The 10,584-nt window shown below is 42.1% G+C and overlaps 1 protein-coding gene across 1 annotated transcript; it reads right to left on the bottom strand.

The window, feature by feature from the left end:
* Positions 1-367: 367 nt before the first annotated feature.
* Positions 368-9,861, bottom strand: VAChT (Vesicular acetylcholine transporter). Its single transcript, XM_043434164.1, has 3 exons — positions 9,723-9,861; positions 8,342-8,539; positions 368-6,956 (listed from the first exon to the last, which is right to left on the bottom strand). Exon 3 carries the CDS (start codon positions 6,619-6,621, stop codon positions 4,774-4,776), a length of 1,848 nt encoding a protein of 615 aa, XP_043290099.1. The 5' UTR covers positions 6,622-6,956; positions 8,342-8,539; positions 9,723-9,861; the 3' UTR covers positions 368-4,773.
* Between the last annotated feature and the right edge of the window lie 723 nt (positions 9,862-10,584).

Raw genomic sequence — 10,584 nt, forward strand, 5'->3', positions numbered from 1 at the left:
AGCCTGCCACTCAAGAACTGAACTTCACAACTTTTTTTATTCTTTCAAACCGCAACAATGCCACTCTTCTCATATCCGTTATGATCCAAGCGAAGAAACAACCCTTCGCCCACGATTTTCAAAGTCAATTTACGACGGTTTGTCACACTGACTAATCGAAGGAAAACTTAACAAAGCAAAATAAAATCAATTTTTTTTATCTCCGTATATCCCAGCATTTTATTTTAAACAGATAAGGAAAATATTTTCTTTTTAATCATATTTTCATAGCGAGTTTTTTCAATTTCGTGCGCAATAGCATACGCGCGCGGCAAGGAGTGATGAACGAGAAAATAGGAAAAGGGAATAAATGCATCACCAGATACGCTTCGGTAACAATGACATCTTTAATAACCAGTTCAACGACATTACAGTGTTCATAGGTTTTTTTTTTGTTTCAATACATACGCAATTCGATACTTCGTATTACTTTCCTTTTTTCTCCATTAAATATACATACATATACATGTGTATAGATGCCCTTGCGAGTGTTTTTTTTTTTTTTAATGCGATTTTTTTTCATTCCTTTTTCACGTCTTATACGCATGTACTATTTTTGTCTGTGTTTGTATGTTTGTCATGTATATGTCGTGTTGTTGTTCTCGCGTGTTATATTTATATGTATATATATTTTTCTGTGTATTATGCACAGGTGAGTGCGTTTATACGGGAACTACACTCGTACGTAAACTCCTCACGATTCGAATAATGGTTATTCATTTTTTTCTTCTTCAACTTATTGCGCAGCTCTATCAAGTACGATAGACACGATCGACAGGGGCGTATCACGCACGAGGGTCGTACGATATGTGTCGAAATTATTTTTTTCTTTTTCATTATTTTCTCTCTCTCTCTCTCTCTCTCTCCGTTTCTCTCTTTCTCTACATTAATATGGTTCTTCAAGTGATTTTATAAATTTATACTTTCATGCTAAAATATGATGATAAAAACGATTTTACCCTCAGCACCTCGCCAATATAATTCCGAGAAAATGGAACGTTTACGGATGAACTACGCACCCTCACATTATTTTCAATTTCATACTCGAACGTTCGTTCCATGTATGAAATAATAGTTGACTCGTTGCATGGAAATTTATTGTTTTCAAGCAACCAAATGACTCTTCAATGATAATGAATAGTAGTTTTAATTTTATATTACGAACCATAATATATATGAGCTATAAGTATCAAGTATACAACGCGGTATATTGTACAGTAGGCGAGAAATTTCTAACGGGTGTTTGGGACACGAGGAAACGGATATTTGGATGAGGGAACGGGAGAGGAACGAAAATTACGGGAATAAGGAGAGGCTTTTACATTATTTACAAGTGATATATTAATTAGTTCGAAATTAGCTACGAGGTTACGCCCTAACGAGGCTGAACGTTTGCAACGTTCGAGTCCAACGAAATGAACGAACAATACATTTGTAATTCACAAATGATTTATTTCACGAATCATTGGTGTGGATTGAAAAACTACGAATTGAAAATTTGACAGGGAACAAGATTGGAGATTTACTGGAATTATTTGAAAGTTTTTTCAAATCGTTTCGTTGGACTCCAACGTTACAAATTTCAACGTCATACATCTTAATATTATAATCATACATGCAATTTATGCATTTTTCTCTTGTATATGCATGTATAGATATCTACGTATTATGCATATGTATCTATATACATATGTAAATATGTATATAAAGATACATATATATACGTACGTATATATATGTGTATACTATTTACTGTTAGGTACATCGATATAATAGCAATCGAAAATAATGGTTCGTGAATTGCTACCGCGAAGGGAGTTTGCGTTCGGTGAGGCCAGCTCAAAGAAAAGCATATAGAGAGTATGAAAAAAGTTATGGCAGTACATATACTCGAGTCGAAGGCAAAGCACGACAGAAATAATACTCTGTATTTTTTCCGTTACTTCGATTGAACGGTACTCGCCGTACACGATCGACATGCTTTGCACTATAAAATCGCTCTTCTGTACTTCTTCCATGTTGAAAACGAATAAGTTAATAAAACAATAATAATCGTCTCTTTCCTCCAACTATGCTACGAACCTATCAAACAGCATTATATTTATTGTATTTTTCATACTACTTGTTAGCTGTATACCACATTTGTTTAGCATATATTTTCGCGCGGGTTTTTTTTACCAAATTTTTGGTATTTTTGTTAACCCAATTAAATGAGCAACACTGAAACGAGAAAGCGATACTTTTCCTTTTTCATGATCATTTTTTTTCTTTACGTTTTTACATTTATTTATCAATTCTTATCTTAATTCGTGACATTGATTTAACAGGCAATTCGAACGAAAAGCCCAGACACTGAAAACTCGAATACTTGATTTTTTATGCAAATGAAATTATTCGAACGTTCTTCCTTAATAACTACTAAATATATTTTATTATTTCGCAGCAAACAATGAGCATTGAAGTGTACCGCTAGAACAACATCGCTACATAGAGTCAAATTTAATTTACGATTTTTCATGACTCGTGGGGTTTCTTCATTTAAACGTACAACACTTTTGGACCTTCCAAGTACGAAATATGTGTTACTCGTCTGTCCACAACCGTGAAAAAAAAATCGAAAAATGCAATCTTGAGTCTTACGGCGACACTTTGCGACACTTTGCATTTTGAAAAATTATATTCGGAAATAAAGAAAATTATTCGACAAAGGAACAGTCGTCATGCATACGTCGATCTTCATAAACACTAATAATTAATTACAAATTTGTATATATATATCGATTCTATGTATTTGATATACTACAACGTTAACTCACTCCCAATGCCAATTGAGAGCAGCTCTTCTAACTGTGATAAAATCAAGTATTTATTAATTAGAAAAGGATCGTCATAAAAATACGGATATGTTCATACCTTTGGCTGATCAGCCCGCACAGGTTGATTATTTATGATAATATTACACATTCGTCAATCCAAAGTATCCAAGTGATACTCGGTTCATCATACACCTATTCTTTTCTCCTCATTGTTTTATTATCCGGAAAACAAAGTTTCCGCACTCCCAGTTTCATGTGTAAATTTACATATACATTAACTCAGTTCTTTTTAATTTTATTTTTTGATAAACCATACGAGAATAAAACATTTTTCAAAGGAAAGAATACGAAAAGATTTCAATCGAATCGGATCATCAGAAGTTTTGAAAAATAGTTTTTTTCATGTATCGAAATCCAATCACTCGCTGCCCCGAATTAAGACAAAAATTGAATCTGTCTAAAATGGCTGGTGTCAAGGCCTGTGCAATGTGGGATAAAACGGAAAATTCTATGCGATTCAATCGCGGACACTCCAAAAATTCAATTCGAAGAACTTTGTTTTAACGTTATATATATCTGATTGGAAATTAAATTTAAAGTTTAACGCTAAGACGCAGTAAAAGAGGCACTGCATTGCGTCAACAAATCATTCAACGATTGACTCAAAGGTAATTACGATTTTCGTTAGTACCGATATTACAGAAACCGTAATTTCTCTACTTGCCATTGATTTGTAGGAGCCGGTCAAATAAAAAACGAATAAAGCTCAATTAGTTAAGCCATTTCAAAATTCATTCACGAGTTGGCATGAGATGCCTCGCATATATGCTTTATACATGAAATTAGTGATGCTCGGACAGATCTTAATTCGCATCTCGTTCACTCATTCATCATTCATCACCTATTTTTCTAAACTTAACGACTTACGGACTAGATTTTTGGGCTTCGTATAGTCCCCGGTAAAAACTCGATAATGCGTGAGGATTTACTCGGGGCTTCCGAAGCCTGATATGTTATCCTGGTTCAGCAGCAAATAATTTGTTTGTTTTTTTCTTCTTTTCGTTCTTATCAACGAAAGATTTATCATTAATGAACAAAATAATATCGCTATAGTATGTCGCGATACCGGAAGCCAGGGGTACGTTTATGCTGATTGGTACCCTCCGATTCCAGAAGTTATTTTTTCATCAGATCGTTTTCTCACTCTCACAATATCCCGGGCATTTTCGTAAATTCACGAAGACAAATACTCGGACGCTTACATGAATGTAAGATCGAGAGCACGAATCCGTTGTTTTCCGTCTTCTCACCTAATCTGGGCGACCTACCGTTCGTCAGACGCCGGCTTCCTTTATCTTCGCCGTGGAAACGACGTTTAACAGCACCCCTTTCCCCTAAACCACTTCCACTTTCCGGCAGACTCCGCCATTTTGAATCACATTCTTGACACATATCCTCGGACGAAAAGCTCGATGGAACGTTAGCACGACATCACTGATTTTTTTATTTTTTTATTTCACCCTCTCGTTGCAACTCTCCAGAAATATATTCGCACTGATGTAACACTTTATGGAACGTGGGTTCAAGCACAAACGGTAGACACACCGGAATACAGGAACACGAAAAAATCCGCACGATCACAGACTGCTTGGTTGTGATGTCAGAGCTCCATGACGTCCGGACTTTTCAGTTTCTGCGAGTCGTTGAAGCAAATATCCGATCGATGTGTATGTGTGTATGTGTGTGTGTGTGTGTGTGCGTGTGTGTGTTTTATGTAGATATAAGTACTCTATATATGGAAGCCTGGGCCACACGAAGACTTATTATTATCTCGAAGCTTAGACCCGTACGTCGTCCTCCCGGCGTCCATCACAGCTTCGGCGCGATAGCGCTTCATCTTATAACTCGAGGATACACACTAGTACATTCCTTGTCTGAAGGGATTGCTGTCACCACCGGTTGACCTTTGCTCAACATCCGGCGGAGGCGGTCTCCTAAAAGGATTTGGATCAGCTTGGGGTTCACTCGCTGGAGCATTGTACACTCTTGGGTCTCTGGACTCCTGAGCGAAGCTCCTTTCCTGCACGTATCCCGTTGGCTGACTGGCGTAACTTGGCTGTTGTTGAGGCTGTCCATATCCAGGCTGGTGTGCATAGCCACCGGTTCCTTGCTGCTCGTAAGTTTGCTGCTGGTCGTAATTGGCCGTGGACTGATCCCAGCCCGTCGATGTGGCGTTGCGATTATAGCCCGAGGACTGATCATATTCCTGCATCGTTTGATAGCCCGTCTCTTGATCAATGTTCGTTTCCATTCTCGCTCCTTGTTTCAAGTGGTTACCAACGTCACCGCTGATGGGTCTTTGCTCCTGAAGGACGTAAGTTTGATATTCTTTGTCCGGTGGATCCTGCATCAAGATATTTGCCTCATCCTGGAACGGTTTGAAGTCATAGATGTGTCGAAGGTAGTACAATACCGGTGCGTACAGCAGATTGGAAAAGGCGATGCCGATGTTCAACGCGGGAAAACCAATGGCATCGACGACCCCGCCGGCTATTATCGGTCCGACGGCGTAGGCCACGCTATAAGATATATCTGCTATGGCGTAAATACTCCCGTAAACGGAGACATAGCGAACGTCAACGAGATAACCAAGCGTAGGTAGAAGTGCTGTATCGACGAGGGCTATACCAAAGCATATCCCGCATATCGGTAACATGAGAAACGTGTACGAAGTAGAGAAAGGTACTATGAAGCAGCAGAAACCTTCCAAGGCAAGACCTAGCGCCGCCATCAGCCACTGATGCTGCGGATACTTTTTGGCCATTTTGACCGTTATTATAACGCCGAATACGTGGGGAAAGAACGCCGGGAACCACACCATACCGATTTTCCAATTGTCCGTCGTAATGTTATCTTCCATCCACAGTGCGATGGTCGGCTCGAGAAACGCCAATGCAACGTTTGACATCATCAGAGCACCGGCGCAAACCGCTATGTAAGGATCGATGAACAGTCGCCAGATCGGTATCGTCGGACGCTGTTCTTTCTGGCTGCTATCGGTAAGCTGCTCCTTCAACGGTTTCATCACGAGGAAAAGCATGAAAAGATCTGCCAAACTGACGAGCGCTAGGATCAGGAATGGCATTGGCTTGCCGGCGAACTGATAAAGCGAGCCTCCAAAAGGCGGCGCCACGAGACAACCGAAACTTATGAATGCTAGTGCGATACCCAGCGCTTGCGATCGCTCGTTTTCTTCGGTGTAACGATCGGCTATCATGGCCAGTCCTGACGTATCGGCAAACGCTGAACCAACGCCTTGCAGACTTCGAGCGAAAAAGAGAACTGAATAACTGCCAGCGAAAGCGAATACAGTTGTCGATAAAAACAGTATGCACAATCCTATCATCATAGGAATTTCGTAACCAATTCGATCGATTAGTGCACCTGAGAATGGATTAACCATCAGCTGCACTATAGCTTTTGACGCGAACAAAACACCCGTTGCCGAATCCTGGCCCTGATGGCTTCGTGGTCCCGTGTAGTTGAGATCAGCGTTCCCATCCATGTCATCAAAAGCTCCTACGGCTTTCAGATAGTCCGGTAATATCGGCACTATTACCATGTAAAGCATGTTGTCGAGTAAAAGTGCCACGGAGACGATGACGAGCACGAGCCTCTTCTGGGACTGCGGCTCCTGGAGCTTCGCCCAGACGATCTCTTTCGCCTCCCTAATCTCCATATTGAGAATCGGTATTTTCGTGTCCATCTTTAACCGGTTATTCAGCCTTGACAGTATAAACTAACGATAAGAATTTGCGTATTTTTTTCTCCCTTTCTTCCTTGTATTTTTTCAACGATGCGCTTGATTTTTTTTCCTTCTTTCTACGTGTTCCATATTCCTCCAATTTATCAATCCTCACTTTCACGCCCGGATATGTTTGTTTCGGTTTTGTAGTTGATGCTACTTTTTTCGTGTTGTATCGTGAGCGTAATTTCAATATGCACTAATCTCGATCAAGTCCGGGACCCGGGGTGACCTTGGGAACGATGACGGTGGGCTCTCGATTGAAGCGGCGCGCATCAGGCCGGGCCGGGGGTAACCTACAACAAATAACCGTAAAACCGGTTAGCTTCGACGATTGCCTACCGGTACTAATGTATTTTTTTTTTTTTTTTATTTTAATTTTTTTCTCTTATTTGGAGACTTTCCGTTATCGCGTGATATTTTTCAGTCCCTTGTCTCGTGCTGTTCAGAACGTAATCGTCTTTTGTAAATAAATGAGATATTTTATCGCGATAAATACCGAAAGTCTGCCCCTTCCATCCAGCACATTTCTTCCCCAGCTCAAAAGTCGCACTTATTCACGGCCTGGGCCAACAACGTTTTCACACATTTTCGGTTTTATTAAGCAATTTAACTGATAAGAGGGAGCCCTGGCCCGGCCTGGTATATCGCACGCAACCCAAAACTGCGCAACCCCGAACCCGGACCCGAGCGAAAAACGAGCTCGTGCCCCGAGCCTATACCTACTTCCATCTCTCGCCTCACGGACGCCTTCCACCAAACCTGCTGGAGAGGGAAGTGATGGAGGAAGAGGGGTCGAACCAAAGGTGATTGCACCCCCGATCATCGATCTGTAGCCCAGCACCCCAAAATATTTGTCCAGGTGCTATTGTTACTTGAGGCTAACCATTATTTTTTCTCTTTCGTTCCCTCCTAGCATAGATACGAATCGGAGAAAACAAGTCATACCGACAACAGAAATTGTTTTTTTTTTTCATCACCGGGTGATTCGACACTTGAGCAGACAGGTGTCCGATACATAACTGACAAATGTTTGATGTCAAGTGTGCGATAGCTCGACACGTGTCCATACGCCGAAGATCGTGATTATTCATTATTTATTTTCCCCCATTCTATTCGTTAATGATCATCAAGCTAATCGCTTGTGAATTAAACTAAAAGTGGTAATGATTATCTGATTGTCATAGCGAAGGCTATGTGGTTGACAAATGATGAGTTAATGCCAGACTAATAATGTCTAATGTCGTCGATTGATCGTAGGCATTATCCGCACCGTGTGCGCTTCTTACTTTATATACATCAAGTACTACAGCATTCGTTCATGCGCGAAAGCACGTTAAGAGAGAAATTTCGTTAAATCATAAATCCGTGGACCGTCGAAGGGGCCAGTTTGATGATGGCTCATTCTCGTCCAGGGTGCGTTACAAGAACAGCGAATAGGAAAAAAACGAGGCAGAAAACAAAATTTCGTGGCTGGTAACGCTAACCGTCGTTCGTTGTTTCATAGACGAATTAATAAAATAGAAAATGAAAATGAAACGAATCGTTAAGCCCGAATCGTTGCTTCTTTGCAGCCTCTCAATAAAACCGATCGCTTCGAACATGTGAAATACTCGAATCATAGTCCGAAACAGAGAGAAACCGTATCGGGGTGTATTGCTTTTTCAAATGCCATACTCACCGGAGTTGTTGGTCAACTTTTGCCTGAGGGAATTAGCGAGACGCTGGGGCCCCGCTAATGCCGGAAGTCCGGCGAGTAAGCCGCTCAGCGTCGTTCCGACGTCGGGGACTCCCTCGTCCTTCGACCCGTTCGACGGCTCCTCCTTCACTCCTTGTGTCCCCGGGCCCTCCACCTTTTCAACCGAGTCCTCTACCGAGCCTGTAACAACGAATCCATTTTCCATTCACATTAATAAACTTATTTTCCCGAAAAAATGAAGGGATCATTCACTTATTAAAAATGCTCAGGATCCATCAAAAAAATGCCGTCTACAACGTGTGCAAAAATTGAAATATACCGAGGCTTTCCTGTGACGCTACAATCGCATTTGATCGAAGAATTTGCCTCTTTCAATCTACTACCGTACTCCTAGCACAGTTCCTGAGACAACTTCCCTGCGAACTCCCTCATCGCGCGAATTAGTAGGTGTTTCCCGACCCAAGCGGCAATTGCATCGTAGCCTACATATATCAATATTCCATACCAATATAAACGCGGAACTTTTATACCCTTTCTTTCGAAGTGTATCTTATAGCACGAGTGAATATCGAAGAAAGTTCACGAATATAGCACTTCAATCTCTAATAATAGCAATTTGCAGTGTCGCCTTCGGTATCCACCGGTAAGTATCGTCGGAAACGAATAAAATTATCGTGAGCTCGATATTGTAAAGTGGAGTAGGAAGCAGGATGAAAAATATAGTCAGAGGAGAGAGAAGGAACGAGTGGAAAGTAGGAGAGGTTGAGGACAAAAAAAGTTGAAAGTTTCGATTGGCAAGGTCGTACTTTTTCTTGAACACAGAACAAGCCCGCGAGATGTTTGTTCGCAAGCCTTTCATCCGGGGCACACTAATAATTTTCCGTTGAACCGGAAGTCCGCTGCACCCTATCGATTATCTCTCTCTCTCCCCTTTTATGCAGCAGCGCGAAACTCGTCTCGAAATGCACTATGATCGATACCAACACAATAAAATTAGAGCCCGGAAATATACGGATGGAAAAAATCAATCGAAACGAAAATGCAGAACATTGGTGATGGGTTTGCTTCGGAAGCCCTCCATTTCCGGTGAACATGTTCTAATCGTTAAGGAGAAAAAGTTGAAAAATTTAAGTGAAACACACGCGAAACCCGAGAAATGTTGAGTGAGAAAAAACGATTATTCAAACTACACTGCAACACGATTGTTTCAACGAATGCATGACACTTTTCCCCTTTTTGACCGAACGAGTCGCGATAAAAAGACAAATACCTAGGCCGGAAATGAGATGGCAGAGAGTGTGCCGAAATGAAGAGATGTTCAGTGCGAGATTTCAATATTTCGTTAATCCAAGAATATACTTACGTAGACCGATGGGGCTCCCGATGGCAGGGGCGTCTCGACGTGTCTCTACGTCGGGCTAGCTTTGAAACGTCTGCCCGCGGAGACCTCCCCGCCACCGTTCACCTCCGCCACCCCTAGCACCCTCTTGAGAACCACCACTGACTTCGTTCCTTCTATATATGACGATAGGACGTGAAACGCGTAGGGATGAAGCCCCAACGGCGCAGAAGCGTTTCCGAGAGCTTGACCAGGATTGGCGAAGCAGTCGGCGTGCGTCAGCCCCCTCACCGAACACGTCCCCCTTCCCATTCCTCCGAAAGCGCGATAGCATGGAACCACCCTCCCCCTCGTTCATCCCTCCGGGTCCGTGATACTGCGCACGGTCCTCTTCGTCGACCTGCGCTTTCTCCATAACCCTCTATAACCCGCGGCAAAAATGGACGTGTGTATATGCGGCGTCACTTGCGTACAGGTGCTCGTGCGCAATGTTGATTATCAAACAGGCTCGGACGGTACAATTCGACATTGTACGGGGGACGATTTAAGCCCTTTTCCATTTCCATACGACTGCGCTGGTATCAACCCCTGGTAAACGGAAGAGCCTCATTCACCGCATTTCCTACAGGTCTAAAGAGAATTCGCGTCTCTCTGCTTCTCAACGAACGATCCATAAAACTCCATACATCGATGTGCTTTCGTACATTCTCCTCTGTAAATACATTCGTGTACACAGAGGGGCTTGCCAGTGAAGGGTGCGAGAGACAATCGCCACACCAGGTAGGAACATAGAACTCGGTCGATGCTGCCCGGTATTTTTTCCGCCCCCTCCATTCCTCTTCAACCACTGCGCTTCCACCTCTTACCCTTTCTCCTCCATCGTGGT

The sequence above is a fragment of the Venturia canescens genome, chromosome 1 (genome assembly GCF_019457755.1).
Source record: "Venturia canescens isolate UGA chromosome 1, ASM1945775v1, whole genome shotgun sequence".
Classification (NCBI taxonomy): Eukaryota; Metazoa; Arthropoda; class Insecta; order Hymenoptera; family Ichneumonidae; genus Venturia; species Venturia canescens.

Bases quoted from the DNA above. Each gene is read 5' to 3' on its own strand.
- VAChT (XM_043434164.1), bottom strand. From the start codon at position 6,621: ATGGACACGAAAATACCGATTCTCAATATGGAGATTAGGGAGGCGAAA.